Here is a 23,263-nt window from a genome sequence, read left to right as displayed (position 1 = left end):
GTTACGTCCTGTGTTAGACTTTCCAATGCTTAGTCAGAGCATTTTGAGTAAAACTTAAAAGGAAGGTTTTTGTTTTTTGTTTTTTTTTTTCATTTTGGTTTTTGTGTTTTTTTCATTTTGGTTGTTTTTAGCATATGTTCTAGAAGTTCCCGTCTATGATCTCTTGGTTCTGTGGCTGAGGCTCTGGGGTGACACTGAATGTCACGTGAAGGAAAACCATTCAGTTTGTGTAGTGAGGAAGAGGGAGGGGATCCCCATGTCACTTCTGCTCAGGGCAGAAGGCTTCCAGTCGAGTCACGTGGCCACAGCACACTGTGCAGACTGGCCCCTGAAATCTGTCCAGGTGACCAGGTTCCTATTAAACAACAGGAATGTCATTGCTAAAGAGATGTGGAAGGTAGATCCTGGTAGAAAAGCTGCCTCTAACTAAGGGGTGGTTATCATCCCAGCGGTAGTTTTGAAAGGAGATTGTCTCCCGGGAGGCCTTCAGCCTAGTGCTGTCTGATCTTGACTGTTACCTCACCTCTCTGGGCTTGATGTTCTCTGGTACCAAGACTCTCCTGGTTAGAGCACCTTGGCACTGAGATGCTAATTCTGGCCAGCAGAGGGCAGTATTGTCAAGGACAGGCAAGCCGGAGCAACTTGCCTACCAAGCCTAGGCAGGGTAGTTAGGTACCGAGCTGCCAAGCAAGTGGTCTCTGCCTTTGTCCACACTTTGCCTGTCCGTTGGGTGTAGTTAGGGTCTCCCAAGATGATTAAGATCACACATCCAGAGTGAGTCACGGTGGCATTTTTAGTTTTCATCCTTTGTGGTTTTTTTTCTAAGCATTTTTAGTATCTAGGATTGTGGAATCAGGTTATACTAAGACCAGCAAACACCTCAGCACTTCCTAAGTGTTCAGCTCTGTGCACATTCTCACCCAACCTCCCCAGAGCTGCGCACGACCAGTGGTATTACCATTTCCCCTCAGTGTCTTGGAACTGATTTATTAACAATTTCCCATAATCTTTTCCATGTCATTAAAACCTTGTTTAGCCACATCATGTTTAATAGCCGTGTGACAGGACATTCCATCAGAGTGACTTCACCCAAGACAGACCCCTGGGAGTTAGGGAGGGGCTTCTGTAGCTCTTTGCAATTTTAACAGCTCTGTGAACATCCTTATACTGCAGTCTCCTCGGCTTCCTGACACCCCTCAGGCAAAGAATGTGAAAGTCGTTGCTTCCAGAAGTGCCGTAGAAGTGCCCGTCTGTGGTGGGCTGGCTGCCCTGAGTATCTAGCCCAGCTTTTGTCAGATAGGGGAAGCCTGTCCATTCCAGAGAGGATGATGCCCATTTACAGACTGGCGGAGAAACAGCTTAGCCTGTGAAAAGAAGCCTGGGAGGCTTGCTGCCAGCCTTGGCACTCTTCTGTCCTACTGCTTGTGTGCAGCAGAGGACACCAGTGGGCTCACTCGGTGGCTCATGGTGGATGGATAGCTGCGGGCCCATGGTGCTGTTGGCCCCAGGGTGGATGTTTGCAGCTACTGGTGCAAAGCTGCCCTCCTGCTCGCCTGCCCACCCCCGGGGCAGGGTTAACCGTGGGATGTCTGTCCCTGTGGAGGACCATCTGGCACCATGTTCAGCCTTCCCTTAATTAAAATAAACGTGGACATTGGAATGCTGCTGCAGACATCCAACAGTCAGTGCGGTGTGGATTGTATACTGACCCCAGTGTAGGTTCACAGAGTAAAATTATGTCACAGTTGAAGAAATGTCCACAGTGGAGCCATGGCCAGGGCATGGTGGGCGTGAAGGGAGTGTGGTTGGGCTTGCAGCCCCCAGCTTCTGCCCCTTATGCTTATCCCAGCATGGCACATGCTGGCTTTGTGTCTCTGCACCTCCTGCTGTATCCCTGGCTCTAGGCATGCCTATATTCTGCCCATCCTATGTCTGGAATGTTCTTTGCCCCATCCCCTTTGTATGCTACTTTAGCATCTCTTAGTCTCTGGTTTGCTGTCTCCTGTCCATACCCTCCTCTTGCCACAGTGCCCTGGGTTACTGGAAGGAGAGCCTGCAATGCTGTCTGGGCTCCCGTTGCCAGTGGAGAAGTGTGCAGAGGCTCTGTCATCTATGGTGCAGGGAGCCCGGCTCCTTCCCCAGAGAGGGAGCTTCCAGGGCCCATCTAATCCTGGCTCATCTTTTTCAGCTGCGAAACGGAGCGCCCTTCCCCCGGCTCCCCAGTGACAAGCTAAAGGCCGTCATCCCACCCTTCCTGCCCCCGTCCAGCTTTGAGCTGTGGAGCTCTGACAGGTCCCACACATGTCACAACGGGAAGGCAGACCCCACGAAGACTGCACTACCCCCAAGAGCCAGCAGGGCCCACCCCGTGGGCTGTGTGGGCACAGACGGTGTAAGTCGCCCGGTTGCTGGACCGTGATACTGCTCACAGAGATCTGGGTGTGTGGCTAGCAGAGGGACCTCAGACACTAGGACCCAGGGTCACAGCATGTGGAAGGTTTAAAGTGTTGCAGGGATGGGTGTGGGGGCAGGGACCTCTGGCTTCTCCCTGGGGAGCACGGTGTGAGCATGTACTCAAGCTCTGTCACCTCTCCTTCAGCTGGTGAGGGAAGTGGAACCCAGCGGAAGAAGTGACCTGCGGAATGACGTACTGACAATCATTGGCCTGGTGGGGGAGGGTGAGAAATGGGGTTCTTGGACTCTAATCAACTATATAATGTTGCTCAGGGCTGTGACCAAGAACACACACTAGGGGGCCGCTGTGTGCACTCCTGGTGCTTTTGTGGGAGGACACACCTGTCCCTTTGACCTCAGTAAAATCTCTCATCTGGAGCCATCTGCCGGTTTCTGAGCTGCCCAGCTTAGTCCCTGTCAGCAGGCCAGGTGTCTTTGGGTGTGTAGACGGTCTACAGTGTGCTTGCAGTAAGTGAGTAAGTTGTAGACGAGGTCTCAGAACAGGTCTTGCTGCTTTGGTGGCTGAGTGGCAGCAGACACCTGGATTTCTGCTGTGTTCATGAGGCAAGGCTGTCCCAGGGCTGGGCACTCTCAGGTCCTAGTGAGACAGGGATCCTGGTGCGTTGAGTGAGGTGAGGTAGGACTGTCCGATAGGCAGAGCGTCCCTTGATTTCTTCCCCTGGCTGCCTTTTTTGAAAATGTGACTAACCCCAAGTTCCCGGATGTCAGTGCTCGGGATTCGTTCCCTCAGCAAGCATTCCTGACCCCTTCCTCCATGGAGCCTAGAGCAGCAGGCACGGCGCCTACAAGAGGTATCTGAGCACCCAGAAGACAAATGTGTGTTCCAGGAGCCAGGAGGCCACCAAGAAGGCTTCTGGGGTCACCCATTGGAGGGAGAGCATAGGGGTGAGGCCTCGCGCTCTGCTCACCTCAGACTGGATCCTTCCTTACAGTACTGTGTGTGCTGAGGCAAGTGTGGCTAGGGCTGTGCCCCCGCTGAGGCTCATGGGAGAGACAGGAGATTCTCTCCCAAGGACACAACACTCCTGTGGACTCTTCTTGACATACACTGGCTTGTGGCTGCATCCCTTCAGCCCCTGCCTCTGTGGTCACTCAGCCTCTCTCGTCAGAATTGCCCGTGTCCCAAGGCAGCCTGAGACTATACTCAGGGAGCACATAGGTGACCCAGGCAAGTTTCTTGTTCTGTTCTGCTCTTCCTTCCTTCTTCCTTTCTTCCTTCCTTCTTCCTTCCTTTTCTCCTTCATTCCTTTTTTTTTTTTTTTAAAGATTTTAGTTTTAGTATATTTTTTTTTTTGAGTATTTTACTGCATGTGTGTACAGTGTTTGCAGAGGCCAGAAGAGAACATCAGATCCTTTGGAACTGGAATTGCAGATCATTGTGAGCCACCATGTGGGTGTTAGGAATCAAACCTGGGTCCCCTGAAGGAGCAGCTGATGCTTCTAACCTCTGAGCTGTCTTTCCAGTGCCATGTTTCTGTCCCCTTAAGTTCTTAGCACAGGCGCACCATTGATAAGTATCTCTGAGATGGTGGCACTTGACAGCATTTACGGGTTCTAGAGATGAGGACACTAACCTGTCTTCTGAGGGCCACCATCCCGTCCATTGCAGCCTTTGTTCCTTATGAGTGCTTCCAATATGCTCAGGCTAGGATGAAGGACAGTGCTTAGAGAGGAGAGCAGGTCTCTCAGTAGCCTTCAGGTCACCAAGGATCAACAGAGTCAGTGGTTAGAGTGAGCTTGCATGCACAGTCTGTGGTCAGGCTACATGGATGTCCAGGTTTCTGGGATAGGGGCAGTGGCATGACAGGGAGCCAAGCCTAGGATACCTTGGCAGAGACACATGCTTTGTGACCAGAGGACAGGGCATCACTATAAGGAGTGAGAAGGATGTTGGTGACGGTCCTAAAGGCACAGAGTGACTGCCCAAGAGCCAAGAGAGTCTTGGTACAGTGTGGGGCAGGTCCTCCTGGAGGGAAAATGGCCAGAGCACTGCCACCTGGAGGAACTGAGCTAGACAGGACTCACAGGACATGATTCAGGCTGAGCAGCAAAGATAGCTTGACAGAGGAAGGCTGGACCCCGGGTAGACCTTGTCTTGGATACACTGAAGCTTCCCCTGGTTTTCAGTGAGGGGCTTCCTTAGCACTTCCCGGAGGGCACTCTGACTTATGAGACTGGTGTCAAGCAGCCAGTTGTTGGGACGGTGCTCCACTGCCCAGCCGAGGTAATGGGTTGTTAGCAGATAGGGTTAAGCTCTTTGCCATGGGACCCTGGGGGTCAGTGAGGTGGGCATGGTGCCACTGCACTGGGTGGTCAGGAAGCAAGGCCCTGTCCTAACTACCTGGTTCACCTTGTCCTTACAGGCTACCAGCAGGCCAGTCAAATTCCCCAGCATCTCCAGAAGCCCCGCGTCCCCTGCCAGCTCTGGGAGCTTTAACCACTCGCCTCACTCCTCAGGGGGTGCCAGTGGCATTGGTGGCATGAGCAGGCTGGGTGGTGAGCTGCATAGCCGCTCAGGTAAGCAGCCACAGGCCACTGGGAAATGGGTCAGTCCTTGGCCCACCACCTCCGTCCCCTGCTCCATCCGTACACAGCACCAGGAACGACTGTATGCCGCCCACTTCTTGGTGCCACTGGGGATATTTAGTGAGCTGTCCACTCAGAGTTTATCTTTACTCATTTTCCCGAGGTGAAGCTGGACGGAGGAGGAAGAGGTCAGGTCCATAGTGCTTTTCTTGTTTCTTATAAAATGTTATAAGAAATGGAGAAAGATGCAAAGGGGTTTCATGACACACGCACTTACCGAGGACTGAGCCTCAGGAAATTCCTATTCTGTCACCCATTTGAACAGACTAGGATTCCGAAACTCCAGCTGGGCAAGAGATGTGCCCAGGCTTACCCAGCAGGCTGGAGGCAAGGAAATGTCAAAGCAGGGACTCCCACAATTCTAGGCCACAGCGTACTTATAGGTGCTCTCAAAGATCTCAAGAACGAGCCAAAGACAGCCCTCTGAGAGGGACACACCCACCGCATGCCACTGTGTAAGGCTTACATGCATCAGGGAAAAAAAAGAAAAAAAAATAAATAAAAACCTTGCAGACCAGATGAGCTGCAAGGCAAAAGGGGACATAAGCTCACTCATGAGGGCTTACTCGTCACTAACATTTTGCTGTAACTTTGCAGTGGTTTATTTTGTGCATATTATGAATATTTATACTCTCCGAAAGATTTGTTGAGCGCTGTGCCAGGCACGACGCCGAGCCATTTAAATGGTCCCTGAACAATCCCTTTATGGTATTGTTGCATGCTCCAGGTGAGGGAGCTGGGCTCCAGCGACTCCTGAGCTCACCCAGCTCGAACTTGAACCCAGCCCTGCTGCAGAGCCCTGATGAGCAGGGGTGGGCAGGGGAGGGGTAGGGATGAGTGAGGGCAGGAGGGCCTGCTCTGTAACTGGCATTTCAGGTCCATATGCATTTCTGCCGCTGCTCTACGCACTCTCAGATCTCCCTTGGAGTGGCCACTTCTTAGTGAACTCTGAGGCTCTCCTATATTCTTGTCCATGCAAATAATGTCTCCTGAAATTAAAATCAACAACTGTTTTGAAATTTATTTTGGGTATGAGCTTTTGTATGTGTGTAGGCACACGTGTAGGCACACGTGTAGCATGCCATGAGTGTGGAGGTCAGAGGACAGTCTGTAGGAGTCAGTTCTCTCCTTACTGCTGTGGGTCCCAGGGATTCCCCTCAGGTCACTTGGTTTGCCAGTCTCGCGCCTCCCAGGTGATATTTTCAGGCTTGCTCAGTGAGCTCTGTAGCCTGAGCTCCATGGCTGAGTCAGTTGTTTGCCTTTTCAAAAACATAAATGTAGCAGGTGGTAGTGGCGGTGGTGGTAGTGGTGGTGGTGCACGCCTTTAATCCCAACACTTGGGAGGCAGAGGCAGAGGCAGAGGTGGAGGGAGAAGCAGGCTGATCTCTGAGTTCTAGGCCAGTCTGATCTACAGAGCAAGTTCTAGGGCAGCCAGGGCTACACAGAGAAACACTGTCCTAAAAACAAACAAACAAAAAACCAAAACCAAACCAACAACAACAATGTAAATAAACCAACCCCCAACAACAGTTAGTGAGTGTAGTTTGTCACTAACAAGCTCACTACTGTTGAGTCATATCCCTTATTCACTGTTCACTTTTTATTGTGAGATTGATTATTGCTAACTTGCTCAGGCAGGCCTTGAACTTGCAGATCTCCTGCCTCAGTCCTCCCCAGTACTTAGCGTGCACCACCACATCCAGCTAGTCAGTACACTCCATCTTCCAGTTCCATAGGAAGTGCTGGCAGGTACCCCTGCAGGCAATAACCAACTGGATTGCTCCATGAATACCCATTGCCAGTGGCTTCCTGGGAACTGCCCCAGGAAGTAAGAGTGTGCATGCTTGTGTGTGTGTATGTGTGTGTCTGTCCATGTGTATATGTGTCCATGTGTCCGTCCCAACCCCTCTCCAGGTTGCAGTATACTTAGAGGAAAATGGCAGTCAGGGTGCAGTTAGAAGCTTAGCGCTCAGTGCTCATAGAGTTCTGTGGCATTAGGGATTTACACGTGCTAGCCCTGAAGGAGTGAAGACAAGCCAGCTCTTGCCTGCCCTGCTTCTCACTATGCCACTTGGCTCTCCCTCGGCCCCGTTGGGCCCTTGTGTAGAACTCTTACAAGCCTGAACCTTGAAACAGCTCACAATTCACCATGAGGCGGGAAGGACTGACCACAATGCTCACTGCTGTCTCCCCAGGTGGCAGCGTAGACAGTGTCCTGTCCCAGATCGCTGCTCAGAGGAAGAAAGCAGCCGGCTTGTGTGAGCAGAAGCCCCGCCAGCAGTCCAGTCCCGTGGGGCCAGCCACCAGCTCCAGCCCGCCTGAGCTCCCAGCCTCCCTCCCGAGCAGTGGTAGTGGCTCTTCCAGTGGCCCTTCCAGCAGCAAGGTGCTTGTTCTCTGGATGCCTGTGACACCTGTACAGTGCTTTCCTGTGACCCACGTGCAGAGTTGGGATGTCAGGGGTTGGCACTGCAGTCATGGCCACTCCTGAACTTCCTGCAGAGGTCTGACTGCTTCTGCAGGCCCCTTGTTCACTCACCTTTTCTCCGTGGCAGGGGTGGGAGGTGGGGGATGGGGAGCTGGAAGGGGCTCAGGTGCACACTTGCTTGTGGTCCCTGCTGTTCTCTGTTGACAGTGGAGGGTTAACCCCAGGGCCAGGAGCAGCCTGCTGCATTAACCCACAGCTCACTGAGCTACCTCTCACGGTCCTCAGCTCTAGGTCTGCGCCTTAGCAGATGTGTGAGAAATAGTCCGGTTCTGCCCGGATACTGCTGTCTCCACAGCTTTCTTATCCCAACTCCCTTGCACAGCAAAACCTCATCCTTTAAGTTCCTTTTATAATTTAGTTCCAGCAGCTTCTCCCCGACACATTGGGTTTATTTCTGTTACGTTCAGAATTATTTATACGAAGGACCTGTATAATTAAGTTTATTTTAGAGTTCAGCTATAGACTCCTCCAATATCTTGATTCATTTTCTTTATAAGATATAAAAAGTTATATAATTAGTATATTTCTCTTTTCACGTTTTCCACTTGGCCACTCACAGCTACCCATTAAAATAAGTCTACTAGCTGAGGGCTTCTGAAATAGTTTTCTTCTTTGTTGTCTAAAATGTTCTATTCTGAGGGTTTCATTAACCGTACTAAGTATCATTTAGTGTTCTGCCACTGATGTTGGAAACAGGCATGTAAGCTGTTAACTGTTACCACACTACTGTGTGTGTCAACTGTAACAACATGCAGGTATATCCTGATGAGAAGAGGTTAGCTGCCAAAAGATGTGTCCCAGAGACAGTCGGTGGAGAATGACCCCGTCCCGGGGTCTCCAGACGCTTGGTATAGAGGTGACTCTCCAGGCCTTCCTGCTGCCCTGACCCTCAGGGTAGGGTCTGGGGAATCAGTTCCTGCCCCCAGAGAGTCCAGCTTAGCCACCACTCTTAGAAACCACTGCCCCAATCAGAGGACAGTGAAATGGCCTCTCTGTTGTGGGCTCTAGGAGTAAGAAGACACAAAGTGCTTTTCAATGGCTCCCCTAGGAAGAATAGAAATTAGTCTTCAAAACTAGAGCCTCCTGGATCTGCATTTTGTCCTTCGTTTTAAAGCAGGAAGCTCACTGCTGTGGTGAGGTAATGCATGGGGCTGGCTTCTGACTTGTTCACCAATCATGGAAGCCTGAACCATTGGGAAAGCAGCAAGGGTGACTGAGAGCCAGGCACTCCCTCTGCATCTCTGTAGGAGAGCTCAGCTCCCTCTGTACCCAGAGCTAGGGCTCCGTGTGCTCACTCCAAACCTTCGGTCAGCAGCTGGATCAGAGTTCCTTTCCCGACCCATGGTTAGTTCTTTTTGTTTGAATTTTTTCAGTCATTTGAGGTTTTTCCAGGAAATTTCCTGTTACCGAGGCGTAGCTCAGCTCTGCTGTAGTCGTTCTGTTTCCTCCTATCTGTAAGTGTGTCAAGGTCTCTTTTATGCCCTTGAGTATGAGCAACCCATCCCCACTTAAGAAAAGCATGTGTTCTCTTGCGGCCTCTGGGAAGGGGGCTCTGTGAATGTCACTCTGGTGTGGTTGGCGGGTGGTGTGGTCCATGTGTTCTTGATTTGCTGACTCCACCAGCCACTTAGAAGTGTGGTAACATCTGTAACTTGACAGAGGGTCAGGTCATTTCTCTTTCCAAAGCTGTCACTTTCTTCCTTACTTAAAGTTCCACACATATTTGGGACTGTTACAGGGCTTTGTTTGTTTGTTTATTTGTTTTGTTTTGAGACAGGAGCTCACTATGTAAACCAGACTGGCCTCAAACTCACAGAGATACTTTTGCCTCTGCCTCTCTGGTGCTAAAATTAAAGATGTGCAGAACCGTGCCTGGTGATTATTGTATCTTAATGACCCTGTATTTTGCTATATGTTTTCTCTATCCCCTAAAATTGGGAGCAAGGTGGATTTTTATGATCCTGCAAGAAAGAATGTAGCCCCGGTAGTCCTCATAAACTCTAGAATCTTCCACACAGTTAAGTACAGTGATGGATGAAAAGGAAACCCCTTCTAACTGATGGGCTCATTATGCCAGTTAGATTCAGCATTATAAAATCAGTGACTGTGGCACACCGTGTAACAAACGAAGGAAGAAATGCAGACAAAACACATAGCATTCAGAATCTAGGGGCTGGAGAGATGGCTCAGTGAGTGGTTAAATACACTGGCTGATCTCCCAGAGGACCCAGGTTTGATTCTCAGCACCCACGTGGTGACTCACAGCATCTGTAACTCCAGTCTCAGGGGAGCTGACACCCTCTTCCCGCTTTCTAGGACACTAGCATGTTTGTGGTGCACAGAAGCTAAAACACAAAGCAGCTATGGAAGGGATTCCTGAGTTAGGTGTAAAATTGGTATAGCAGGATCATAGTTGCTGGTAAAGACTAAGCGCCCTCCTGCTGGGGATGCAGGATGCTGTTATACAGAGGGTGCCTACAGCTACAGCCTGTGCTAGAGACTATGGTCAGTGGCACAGAGGGCAGGAACCTAGCTCTGCCCTTAGACAGCATGCCTGTCCATATAGAAGACAATAAGGAGTCCTCAAATGCTCATGGGTAATAAACAAGTTTAGCAAGGTCAGAGAATACAAGGTCAGTATATGAGGTCAGTTGCATTTCTATATACCAATAGTAAACAATTAGAGGGTTTTTTAAGTAACAGATACACATCTGTGTATCTGTACTACGTGCACTTACAGGTGCCCAGAAGTCAGAGGAGATATTGGGACACCAGGGTTACTGATTGTTCTGCGCTGCCGCGCAGGTGCTGGGAACCGAACCTGGGTCCTCTGCAAGAGCAGCAGGTGCTCCTAACCACCGAGCCATCTCTCCAGCCCCAACAATTAGAATTTTTAATTTGACATTTTATAAATACCATTTACGTAAGATTACATGAAAATGGAATGTGTTTAAATTTAGTAAAACGTGTAGACTCTGTAGGTTGAGAACTAGAACACTGGTAAATCCAAGACGCGCAACACTGTGGAGAGACGGGGAGATGGGAGGCTCGGTATTGTTTAAGTGTGAGCCCTACCCCTCGTGGCAGCAGTGGAGTGGCACTCAGGCTTCCTGGCCGGCTGTCCATGATGCTCTGCGTCTGAGTCTCTGTACAGCATCACAGTCCCGGCTAGTGGTGCTGTTGACTAGACACGGCCATGTCCCAAGATACGGCACCCATCCTCATCCCCTCCCCCCACCAGCTGATGGCTTCAATTTTTGTTTTATGCCCTGTGCAGAAACTGGACCCCAGCAAACGGCCTCCCTCCGGAACTTCTGCTACCTCTAAAAGCACCTCTCCCACCCTCACGCCCTCTCCCTCGCCCAAAGGCCACACTGCAGAGTCTTCGGTGTCTTCCTCCTCGTCTCACCGGCAGTCTAAGAGCAGTGGGGGCTCCAGCAGTGGCACCATCACCGATGAGGGTGAGTCTCCATGGGACCCAAATCCACGCCCGTGCCTCCACCACAGTGACCTGGAAGCTTAGAGCCTCGTGGTACCAGCCGAGGGCACACATCTTTTTCCTGCCCTGGATGTAAGCACCCTTAAATGGGACTTGAGTGTAGGCTGTTCTGCTGATAGGCAGACACCCGTGGAAGGCTTTTCCAAACCCAGTTGCTCCCTCTCCCTGTGCCCTGCATCCTCACAGTTCTGGTGAAGGGGGCTGTATTCATACCAGCTTAAGAAAAGACATGAATTGTCTCATAAGATGGATGTTCGGAGCAAGCTTCAGGGGTGTGTGGATCCAGGGCCTTCAGAAATGTTTTCTGCAGATCTTGGTAGGGCTTTGGTACCAGCCAGCAGCTTGGGGCTTCTTTCATCTTTGTGTTGACTTTTCCGGCCGGCAGAAAGAGCACCAACCATGCTCCTTCTCAGTGGGTCTAAGGTCACAGGGTCCTGTCTACTCATGGGTTCTCAGCATGCAGTAGCCACACTGGTACTCACTGCTGAGGGAGTGAAAGAAGAAACCCAGTCTCCACTTAGAACTTACGCGCCACCCCAGGACCTTTGCACCCGCTGCCCACACTCTCCGCATGCTGCCTTATGTCCAGACCTCAGACATCTGTGTAGGTTGTTCCTTCATTTATTGGCCGCCCTCTGTTGATCAGCACCTCATTTCATGACCTGCTCTATCCATCCTGAGCTCTCTTCCTCCCTTTCTCTCTGCCTGTCAGCCTGTGTGTCCTCTGGTGTCTAGTCTGGTACGCCCCTGTTGAGCATGTCCTTGCATTTCTTCTAGTCCCAGACACGGCTTCCTGTCCTCTCCTTGTCCTACCTGTTCAGATGTCCATCCTCCGTACCTCTGCTGCCCCTGCACTGGGGAGGCCGTGGGCTCCATTCAGTTGAGCCCCGTCTGCAGTGCCTCCCTGCCCTGGTGCCATTCTCAGACCAACTGAGGACTTCTGGTCTTAGCCAGGGCACTGGATGTACGCTCCTGAACAGGCAGGTTTTATTCCCAGTAGCTGGAACTTCAGAATCTACTGCCTGCAGCCCCAGGACCATCAGCCCAGCCCAGCCCCCCCCCACACACACACACACTTCAGACTGCTCTGGGCTTTCTGGAGAGCTGAGGGCCTGCCCCTAGCCTCAGCCACCAGGGGTGGGGTGGGGGTGGTCAGCTGACATATGTATGTTTCTGGCCTGGGGTTACTTGGGAAAATCTCACTAGATAACCAAATCTTAGGGAAGTGTAGGACCCACCCACCCACTCTTTTGTGTTTTACCAAGGCCAAAATGCATTTTTTAAAAAATCCCATCTCTTTCTCATGAAGATGAACTGACTGGAATCCTTAAGAAGTTATCACTTGAGAAATACCAGCCCATCTTCGAGGAACAAGAGGTAAGGATGTTGCTCCAGGGTGCCAGCTAAGACTTACCATTAAAGCAAGGGCTTTCGCATGAAATGTCTCTCTGCATCTGAGTCCCTCCCGGTGACACAGGGCCCGAGAGTTTTCCCTTGTTAGGAAGTTTGTAGCTGCGAGCACGTTCCTGTATGGCAGACAGTTTTGTTGCATGGGCTGAATCTGAGTTTCAGAAGTGTCTAGGAACGGTGTCAGCGGTCATCTGAGTATCTGAGTTACTGTTCTATACTAAAAAAACAAAAACAAAAAAACATGTCAACTGGGCACGGTGGCTCATGCCTGTCACCTTAGCACTCAGGCCGCTGAGGCAGGAGGATTGCTATAGGCCCCAGGTCATCCTGGACTACAGAAGTGAGACTATTTGGGGCCTGGGTGAAGAAGAGATGCTGGGGCTGAATTCAAGCAGCCGCCATTGGGCTCAGCTTTCCTTGTAGGGGATAAAAATGTCCTCAAACTGGGCTGGAACTGGGGGTGGAGGGTAGTTCTGGTGATAGACAGTTACTTAGCATGTCCCAAGTCCTAGGTTCAAATCCCAGCACTGCTCAAAACAGCTGTGGCTGTGCACACAACCCCGCACTCAGGAGGTGGAGACCGGAAGGAAGTTCAAAGACAGCTTGAGACCCTGCTCCCAGAAGGAAGTCCTGACACCAAGTGTACTAATCTAATTGCATGCTTTAAACACAGCTGTATATGGTGACTTGCAGAGCAGGTGGGTTATATATCAGTAACATTTAAAAACTCACTGTATTAACCAAATAAAATGTCCTGCAGGCCACCAGCCCTGGGCTGTGATCACCGGTTTAGAGTTCTCTAGTGACAGCTTGACACATAAAAGCTGCTGTCATTCATCGCCCCCTGCAAGCTGGGGATTCGGGGAAAGCTACAGAGACAGATGTGTGCACACAGATGTGTGCACAGCCTTCTTCCTCAATTTCCTTCCTGTCCTGTCCTCTCTTGTCTCCTTGGCCTTTGAAACTTCCACAGAGCTTTCTTTGTTTCCAAGAGCCGTTTCCTGATTCCTCGCTACTGCCTGCTCTTCGTTGAGGTGTCCACAGAACATGTCTCAGACTGTACCTCGCTTCTATTCCGTGAGCTGTGTGGCCCTTGTCCTCAAAGTCTAGTGTGGCTCTGAAGCTCCAGCCATCACACCTACACTGTGTATGCAGGACTGGGTGGATAGGGCTGGATTTGTTGGGTGTGGGAGCCTGTTCCTGCCCCTCTGGGTTTCAGGCTGCTGCAGAGTGGTGGGGTGTCTTCACCTGGGCCACTCTGACAATCTCCCAGCCCCAGGGATGGGAAGCCTGTTAGCCTCTCTCCATAGCACGGCCATTTCTTCTTGACACGTAGATAGGCCAATAGGGCTGGCAGCATGTCACCTGCAAGGACAAAGGGTACAGTTGCACACGTCGCTGCTGGTGTCTCTGCCTTGGCTCTCTATGACCCTTCTCTCCTCTCTTGCATCTGCTCATCTCTCAGGCTGTCTTCTCACAGTGTACACCCCTCATCCTGTAGGGGGACACTTCCATGCACTCCATATTGCTGCCTGCAGTCACATGGGGATCCCTTTCCTAGTGGCAGATCCCTGTCGCCAACACTTTCCTCTGTTCGTTTTGAATCTTCCCACAGTGCCTCTGTTGGGAAGCAGAGGGCTAGGCTGTGAACCATTAGTCTTGAAGTGTCAGGCCAGACTTGGAAGTAGTGAGTCATAGTGGGCTCACGCAGCAGCCTCAGCGGCCCCTCTGCAGGACTCCTGTGCGGTAGGGACAGTGTCCCACAGACAGCGGCACGTCCCTCTCTCCCCAGGTGGACATGGAAGCCTTCCTCACACTCACCGACGGCGACCTGCAGGAGCTGGGGATTAAGACGGATGGCTCCCGGCAGCAGATCCTGGCGGCCATCTCTGAGCTGAATGCGGGCAAGGTACTGTGTTTCAGCTTCCCCCAGCCTTGTCCGTATGCTGAACGTCATCAGGGTCCTCATGACATTCCCTCTAAGTCTCCTCCAGCAGGCATTAGAGTTGGCCTGTTTGCACACTCCTGGTGACTGAGAGCCCTCTGGCCTTCCCCATGCTGCCTGTTCCCTTGTGGGTCTCTCTCCACAAGGTTGCAGCTCCTCCAATCTATGTACATACATCCTCTCTCCTCAGGTGGTTTCAGCCTCAGGGTTGGGTATTGCCTCTGGCAATGCTGTGGGATGAGAGCCCTGGGGACACACTGAGTATGGGAGGAGTCTCAGGACAGGTCATTCCCTCTCTGGGCCTCCCTGCCCTGTCCACAGTTGACTGAGCTGCAGTGGCTGGCAGAGCCCGGACACGAAAGGCTGTCAGACACCATTATCTGTCCTATGTCCCACATCAATGCCTGGTGTTATATTTCATCACCTTTAAAAGTGAATGTCAGCGGTGCCCCATCTCCAAGGCGCATGCACACCAGGCAAACACTGTCCAGCTGCTGGCAGGCTGCTCAGACCTGCACCTCCTGCCCCTTTCCCATGGGGCACCACGCTCAGCAGCCTGAATGTTTGCTTACCTATGGCTTTTCTCCATTCTTGCCTCGAAGCCTCCCACTTGTGGGACAGTAGCATGGTGTCGGGGTAGCATGGACACTCTGCCTTTTTCTTGTTCCTTTTTCTTCATGGTTTGGCTATTCCCTGGTTGTGTTGCACTATGTGAGGTGACGCAAGGCTTCTGGTTTCTTCTCTGCTCTGGAGATTGTGTTCTGCAACGGTGAACAGATGAACAGTGCCCAAGCAAAAAAAAAGTATCCATGCCGCCTTTTATCATCTGCAAGTCACTCAGCAAACATGTCTTACTCAGCCCTGATAAGGCCAGAGTCTGCACAGCTGCCTGGCAAGGGAGTAGACACTCCAAGACTTAACCCTGCCTGGCTGCCATGCTAGGCATCTAAGGGAGAAGTTGAACCCAGGGCTTCTGTCCTCTCGCCCTCCTCCTCTCTGTTGCATAGCCAGATCTGGGCCAGTGGCTACTGTTGCTTCTGTTAGGTGATCCTTCGTGAGTGAGGGTGCACCATGCAGGCACTGCATGGCTGGCATTGTCCTGGCCTACCCTTGTGTCTCTGAAAAGGGCTTACCTGGTTAGGCAAGGGAGCCCAGCCCAGAGGCAGGGAGCCCAGCCCAGGTAGTCCTTGTCTTCCAGCCCAGCAAGGCTCCTGCTCTGCTCTCAAGTGTGGAGACTGGGGAGGCACAGACAGGCTGGAGACCAGTCTCCACGGTTAGGAAGGATAGCAGCTACAGAACAGAGCAGAAGCCCTTGGCTAGTCCACCAGACCCTCACAGAAGGCTCCAAAGCACTGGCCTATTATTCAAGTAAAGAACCTGTGTTGTCTTGGGTACCACGTGGGTGCTGAGAGCTGAGCATCTCTGTGACCAGCACTGTGCCGTAGACACCACACAGCCCCCACGCACAGAGTGCTGGAGGAATTTGTGCAAGGTCACACAGCTAGTAAGAGGCAGGGGCTGGATTGGAACTCAGACTTGGTGTGACCATAGGTCTGAGCATCACTAAACTACATGCACATGTGGGAGAGGGGAGGCATAGCATGCTCTGTCCTCTATGTAGAGTGGGGTCTCCATTGGCAGTGTGTGTGTGTGTGTGTGTGTGTGTGTGTGTGTGTGTGTGTGTAGACCTGATGGGAGGCTCTGGGTAAGGGAGCAGAAGACAGGAACAGAGCAGGCCATAGGAAGCAATGTGGGGGAAGCCAGAGGGCACAGGTGAAGGCTAGGACAGTGGGATGACCCAGGGGAGGGAGGGAGGGCAGGATCTTAAAAAGTGTCAGAATGTTAGGGGTGTGGAATTGGGGTTTCTACTTTTCTACTAGCCCTGAGGGTGGACATGTGGTTAAAGAAAGGATGACAGGAAAGCCAGCTTAGACCAGTTCAGGAGGAGAACCAGAGCACATTCTGATGTGGATGGTAAGGACAGGCAGGGGCTGGCACCACAGGTGGTGACATGGGAGATGACAGCGGGCAAGGCCACTGTAGCCTCCTCTACCCTGTGAAGCTGTGGGCTCCTTGGCCCAGGGAGACAAAGAGAAAGGTGTCCTCAGTTGAGTGACTGTCCTCAACAGAACAGAGGACAGGAGAGCCACAGGAACCCCAAGGCATCTCCCAGGTCTGCAGACAGCACCTTCTGTTCTCTACCAGGTTGACTGCCTCCTGCCCCCTGGTTAGCACAGGCCCTGGTTTCTGTTCTGAGCATGGCACCATTACAAGCAGAAGGGTGGTGGGTCAGCTAGGCGATCCTCCTTGGAGCATCCGTAGGAGAAGGCCCTGAGTACCTGAGATGCTGAGCCAAGGGCACCTTGTGTCCTTCCCCCTGGAAGCCCGCACATGCCAGGCCAGGCAATCTACCCGAGTCATCCCCAGGAGAAGGCCCTGTTTGCCCAGTCCACTGGAAAGGGGCAGTGCCACCATGTCTTAGAGGAAGCTGGGGAGACATGCAATATTATGAAAGCCTTCAGCTGCACTCCCTGCTCTGCTTATTAACATGACAGTGGCTGGAGCACAGCTCCCAGGTCAGATGCAGCTCAGACCCCAGCCTGCAACCCCGGACCTGGATACTCAGGGCAGGCTCCGCCTGGCCCTGCTGGGAGACTCCAGCTCCTCACGGACGACTTCTTTTGATTATCATGCCATTCTTTTTGACACTTTGCTCGGTAAAGAGGACACGTGCCTCAGGCTGCATCTCTGAGATGCCAGAGAGAGACCTATGCTTTTTGCTGCCTGGGTCCACAGCATGATGGAAAAAGGAGAGAATCGACTGAGTAGGTCTAGAAGGGTACTTTATTATTTTTTAAATTAGTTTTTATTCATGTGGGTGTTTGGCCGTATGCATGTATACCACGTGCATGTAGTACCCAAGGCGGCCAGAAGAGGGCATCAGATTCCCGAGGCTGGAGTTAAAGTTTTAAGGGGCATACATACTGGTGCTGGGAAATCAACCAGTGACCAGCAGCCCCTACTCTGATGCTGAGCCATCTCTCCAGCCCCTGAAGAGGCACTTCTTAAAACTGCAGTGGAATGGGACCATGAGTGGGCTTTGTAGGGAGGAATGGGGATTTCTTTGTTGTGTGTCCTCTTAAAGAAAGGCTTCAGCTAGTAATCTAGGTCTTTGTGTTTTCAAGCGAGGGCTAAGGACGCGGTTCTGTTGACAGAATGCTCACCTAGCATTCATGATGTCCTGTGTGTGATTCCCAGCACTGCATAAGACAGTACTTATGGTGGTGCATGCCCGTGCTCCCAACACCCAGGACAGGGAGGCAGGAGGGTCAAGAGGTCAAGGCTATCCTCACAGAGTTAGCAAGTCCAAGGCCCACCTGAGATACCGGAGAGCATCCTTGTGCAGGAAACGTGAAATTGGGAGCTGACGGTCACCCTTACCTACATAACTAGTTCAAGCCAGCCTTGAGCAAGGACTGCATGTTAAATGTGTGTTATCAGCCTAATAACACCACTCAGCAAAGCACTACCGATCCTCTGTCTGCCGGCCAGGTCTCCACCGTGAGCGCGAGCCTGAGAGCTGCTGAGTCCATGGATCCCCAGTGGGTGTGTGTTACAGGAGGCTCAGCAGAAGCCGCTCACAGCCCTGCCTGTCCCTCGCAGCCCTCCCTGCCTGGGCTCCAAGCCTTTGCTTCTTTGTGTTCTCCCTTCTTGTGATTTTTTTTTCTTTAAATTAAGTTTGTATAGTATAAAAAATGATTAAGGATTTTTGTAAGAAATCATGTTCCCCACACTTGGGACCAACACTGTTCACTTTGGGGCAAATGACTCTGCAGTGTCTTGTGCCCAGTGGCTCTTAAAAACAACAAACAAACAAAACATGGCTGAGATAAATTTGGATCTATAATTTTATATTTGATTTTCTTTGTTTAGCGTGAAATCTGTGCGGTCACCCATAGCGCTGAGAATGAACCTGGGGTTTTCTTAGATGGAGGCTTGCTGTGTTCAGGATCCCCCTGCCTCAGCCTGCCGAGTGCTTGGAGGACAGGCATGGTTACGGTGCCCTGCAGAGTTCTTGCTGATGTAAATTTACACAGGTGTGCTAAAACTGTTTTCTAAAATCCCTGCTTGTTGGTACACAGCTTCCCACTTGTGGACGCAGCAGACAGCTCCATATGAAGGCTCCCCAGTATCATCAGGATAGATGTCACTAACTCAGAGAGCCAGGCCACAGTACATCTGTGTCATCCTGAATTTCTCTCCAGAAAGTGCCACGGATGTCCCGCTAGCTGTAGGTGTGAGTTCACAGTCCCTGGAAGCCTTGCCAACATTGAGCACTAGTGATTTGCTTTATCAAAAAATCACATCTACACGTGCATGTATATGTGTGTGTGTGTGATTATTCATGTTACAGAGCACATGTGGAAGCCAGAGGACAACTTGCAGGGCTCAATCTCAGCTTGCACTAAGTGGGCGCTAGAGACTGAACTTGGATCCTGGGACATAGGGGAAGGCGTGTTAACCCACTGAACCATCTCGATGGCCCCTGTGGTTTGGTTTCTAGTCATTACGTGTTTGTAGGTCCAAACATACCCTTGGTTTTAATTTACTTTTCTTGAGCTACTAGGCGGACCCGAGCTATTTCCTGCATGTAACAGTCATTTGCTTTTCTTTCTGGGGTTGTTCAGTCAGACCAGAGGGCAGTTGTCACCGCCGTCCTGGTGATGGTGGGTTGGATCTATGGCACCCTCCTGAGGTGAGGAGCAGAGAACTCTGGGACCTGTCTCTGACCTCCTTCTCAGGGGATTGAGGCTAAAGTGGTACTTAAAGTCAGATGACATGTTCCCTGTTCTCTGCTACTCTGGCATGTTGCATTAGTCCATTTTACAGATACTGCTTAGGGGAAGGAAGCCAGACCTGGCTGCCACCACCTGTCATGGGTGGAATAAGACTGCTGGTTCCCCTGCCCACATTTGTGCTTGGTCTCTACTCCACAGCTTTCAGCCATGCGGCTGCCATGTGACTGCCATGCGTCCATGCACTCCTGCTGATACTAGCAATTGTTTAAGGTCATCTTCAAGGTTGGCAGAAAAGGGAGTTCTCATTATCCTGTCAGCACAGGAGGGCTCTGCACCGGGGTCCAGAGAGAGACTCCTCTAGCTGGTACAAGTTTATGAAGTGAATGAAAAGAAAAGAACCTTTGGACTCTGCCCTTTCTCCATGGGCACTTTCTTTTTACAAAAAACAATCTTCCAAAGATGATTGATTACCCACCCCCTTTTTTAGACGGGCTTACTAATTAGCTTTGGCTATCCTAGAACTTGGTATGTAGATCAGACTGCCCTTGAACTCACAGAGATCTGCCTGCCTCTGCCTCCTGAGTGCTGGGATGAAATGGGTATACCAACAGGCATTATCCCATTTTACAGATACTAATAATGCACTTCTAACTTGCTGTAAGTTTTGACCACATCTATTTGTAATATAGAACATACAGTCTGACTGTGCTCTCCCCTGGTCAGGACCTGCCTGCTGCCCACACAGTGTCTCATGATGGGTCCTACCTGCTGAGCCACTACATACCTTATCCCTCCTACAGATGAGAAAACCAAGGCCCAGAAAGGTGGAAAGGCAAAAGGGACAGGTGGGATTTGAACCCAGGCTGTTGGGTTTTAATCCATGTTTAACTGGGGTGTATCTGTTGCTGCCTCTCCCTGTTCCGTGGGGCTGTTCTAGGGCTGAATAAACAGCCACGTCTACCTTTTCTCACATCAAAATGGATGGGAGGGACTTGGGGCTTTGTTGTGGGGATCCCATTGCGTTCCTAAAATTGGGCAAGTGAGGAGTTTTCCAACCAGCGGGGGGGGGGGGGGAGGGGGCAATCGTACCTCATCCAGGGACAAGACCGAGGTCTCCCTTCACCAGCAGCTGGCATTGTGGGTACCCGGAGCTTCTGAGTCCTGAACTTGACTCTGGCAATGAAATAGTTGTTTCCCTCAGAACATTTATTGTATTTTTAAGAGTTGCAGTCAGTTGAATGAATAGCCTCAGATCTAACAGGACTTTCTACGTGTGTTTCTGTCCACAGGGGCGTGAGAGGCAGATTCTACAGGAAACCATTCACAACTTCCACTCTTCCTTTGAAAGCAGTGCCAGCAACACCAGAGCCCCTGGCAATGGTCCCTGTACGTGAGCCTCTATGCCGTGACCTTGATGTGAGCACTCTGAGCCTCAGTACCCCCTTCACAAAGTGCCAGCCTCAACCTGCTGCCCCAACCTGCCACATTATATACTGGAACACTCACTGTCCCCTCCAGCAGAACGGCCCTGGTGATACTTGTCCTGTAGAGGACTCTGGTGTAGACTGAGTCTCACCATTTGGCTTTGAGACTTCCACAGCCCCTTGACAAGCCAGTGGGTGCCAAGTTGGGATGTGTGTTAAAGTGTGCGGTGAACCAAGGACCCAGTTATCAGTGACCCTCAGGTTCCTCTTTGGGGCAGGTGTGGGCATGGCACAACGGGGAGGGGAGTGGAGCCGATGCTACCCCACCTGGGTTAAGTCCATGGGGAAGAAGTGTCAGTCATTGTCTGACCTCCCTCTGCCATGGATTGGAAGCACTAGAAATACTGTCTGTGGAGTGAAACTGGCTCTGGCTTAGCCACTGCTCGCTAAGTTATGCACGCCCGCCATGTTGCTTCATCTCCTGAGCCTTGGTTTTCCTCTCGGAGTTTCCCAGCAACAGCTCTCCCAAGGTGCCAGAGTCAGTGGGAGGCCAGAAAGCTACTTGTGCCCTGGTGCTATGTCAGGATCTCAGAGGTGGTTGCATCTTTTAAATTCTGTCTCTTCCCCGTCTCCCTTTCTCTTGCTTCTGTCCATCAACAACGACACAGCCATGGCCGGATGGACAAGGCCGGAAGAAACCGTGTCTAGCAGGAGGTAGCCACAGCTTTGGTGGTTCCGCTGGCCTCGGAGCCCTGAGGCATTGAGGGTTGAGCAGTGCTTCCCTGCCCTTCCATCATTTCTGCTCCTGGGTTGTTTCTTCCCTGGGACTCACAGCAGGTGGACAGAAAGGAGGCCGGGCGACGCATCATCAGAGCTGATGCAGTGGGCAGGGCCTGGGAAGTTCTCCTCTCTGTCTCTGCCTTGCGGAGGCCTGAGAACATGCAAGGCATGCTGGAGGCCGCATGGCTGCAGATGTAAACCCTAACCAGTTTGTGCAAGTACGTGCTGCCCTCGAGGCGTGAGACTCTTCCAGAGAAGATGCTACACAGAGATGAACCCCTGCAGAAGGTGTGGTGAAGCACCCCACTGTGGCTGCCGTGGTTCATTTTAAGCAATCACCAATAGACCCTGTTCAACAAGTGAGGAAGCTCGATGTTCTCCCTAATGAAGTTGGTGCCCGGTTCTGCAGACTGCCGAGGAGAGGGTGCCGAGACCCTCGGGAGTTTCCCGCTCACTCACATGTGGCCTCCAGAGAAACAGCCAGGCTCCCCACTGCTCCTGGGGTGCTACAGACCTGGACACAGCCATGCTTGTAGTCTAGCTGCACATAACCGACAGTGACATGAGGGTGCAGGAGGGAGGTCTGAGGAAGAGCCACACGGGAAGAGAGCTCCAAGCCCACCCGCTTCCCTCGTCTTCAGCTCTTCCAGGCCCATAGGCTTCCTTCTTAAGGCCAAAACCATACTAGCTGCTGGCCAGAGCCCTGCCGCTGAGTAGAGCCGACTCACCTCAGGGCAGGGTCCTGTTTCCTGTGTGAACCTTCCCTCTAAGTCCGGCAGACACGGCCCCAGTCATGTCCATCAGGATACCCAGTGGCAGGACTAGAATGTGACCTTGTCCCAGCTCACACTGGGGTGGCTCCCCCCATGGTCAGAGACCACGGCGCCATCTTGCTTCAGCCCTGCAGTTGGTTTTCATTTTTCTCACATCAGTCGCAGCGTTATTTCTACACGAGGGCGTGATTCTTGGAAAGATTTTTCCTTGCCAGACTATATCTATTAAAAATGGGGACTGTGTCCCCTGAGTTTGTGCTCTTTAGGGCATAGCATGTGGCCCAGGGTTCCTCTTGTATAGCTGACATGCTGCGGGGTGCTTCTGTGTACCCCCTCATCCATCTACACAGTAAGCCTTTGAGGCAGCTGGAACCTTTGATTCCAGTCAGTTTGGTGACTGTGACACAGGCTAGTAACCAGCTTCATGAAGGTCAGACCCAGCTAAGGAGGGACACTGGTTTGAATGCAGGTCTCACCTCAAAGTCGTCTTCCTGATGTCTGGCTGCCTGTCAGCAATGAGTAACCCAGCCAGTAACCGAACACAAACAAGTGACACTTTGTCATTTCCTCTTTGGAGTTTGTTTATAGTGGGGAGGGGCTGCAGAGTGCTATAAATAGCTTGGAGGTTCTTGTCTCTGCAGAGAATGCTACCTCAGCCCTGGTCCTGGTGCCTCAGCCACCTGGAGCTCAAGCAAGCAGAAGTCATGGTGTCTAGGTGTGGGGGCGGGAAACTGGGAGCCTGTGGACAGAATGACTGCCCATAAGGAAGAACACCCGGGGATCAGAGCTGCCAGGCAGGAAGCATCTCCCACATAGACAAGGAGGCCATACAAGTCTGTGTGCGGGGAAGGGGGGGGTGCTGGAGAGGAATCCAGATTAGCAGGGGATGGATTGCCAGGCAATTCCCAGCCTCGGTAGCAAGTAGAGGTGACCCTGGCACAATGTCTACAGTTGACCCATTGGCCTTGACCCGACAAGTCTTTCTGTTTTGGGAAGAGGATGTGGTGATAGCTTCAGTATCTTCTGAAATCCAAGTCTTAAAAAAGAGAGAGAGAGAGAGAAAGAAATCACTGCCCTAGGGCTCCTT

At 51.6% G+C, this 23,263-nt stretch overlaps 1 protein-coding gene across 9 annotated transcripts in view; it reads left to right on the top strand.

The window, feature by feature from the left end:
* Positions 1–22,743, top strand: part of Anks6 (ankyrin repeat and sterile alpha motif domain containing 6) — a 41,963-nt gene extending 19,220 nt beyond the window's left edge. The window contains exons 9-17 of one of the 9 annotated variants that reach the window (NR_151464.1): positions 2,189–2,392; positions 4,839–4,992; positions 7,257–7,444; positions 10,824–11,007; positions 12,355–12,422; positions 13,429–13,602; positions 14,248–14,364; positions 20,489–20,615; positions 21,292–22,439. Coding sequence is in view for 7 of the 9 variants with exons in the window: in XM_006538334.3 (XP_006538397.1) it covers positions 2,189–2,392; positions 4,839–4,992; positions 7,257–7,444; positions 10,824–11,007; positions 12,355–12,422; positions 14,248–14,364; positions 20,489–20,585; positions 21,292–21,341 (1,062 nt within the window). In the remaining 2 variants the exon portion in view is untranslated. Of the gene's footprint in view, positions 1–2,188; positions 2,393–4,838; positions 4,993–7,256; positions 7,445–10,823; positions 11,008–11,822; positions 12,304–12,354; positions 12,423–13,428; positions 13,603–14,247; positions 14,365–19,922; positions 20,045–20,488; positions 20,616–21,291 lie in introns of those variants that run through there. The other 8 variants (XR_003955034.1, XM_006538334.3, XM_006538333.3 and 5 more) reach the window with 8 other exon arrangements.
* Positions 22,744–23,263: the final 520 nt, after the last annotated feature.

The sequence above is a fragment of the Mus musculus genome, chromosome 4, assembly GCF_000001635.26.
Source record: "Mus musculus strain C57BL/6J chromosome 4, GRCm38.p6 C57BL/6J".
Classification (NCBI taxonomy): Eukaryota; Metazoa; Chordata; class Mammalia; order Rodentia; family Muridae; genus Mus; species Mus musculus.
This window is presented reverse-complemented; position numbering and strand designations above follow the sequence as displayed.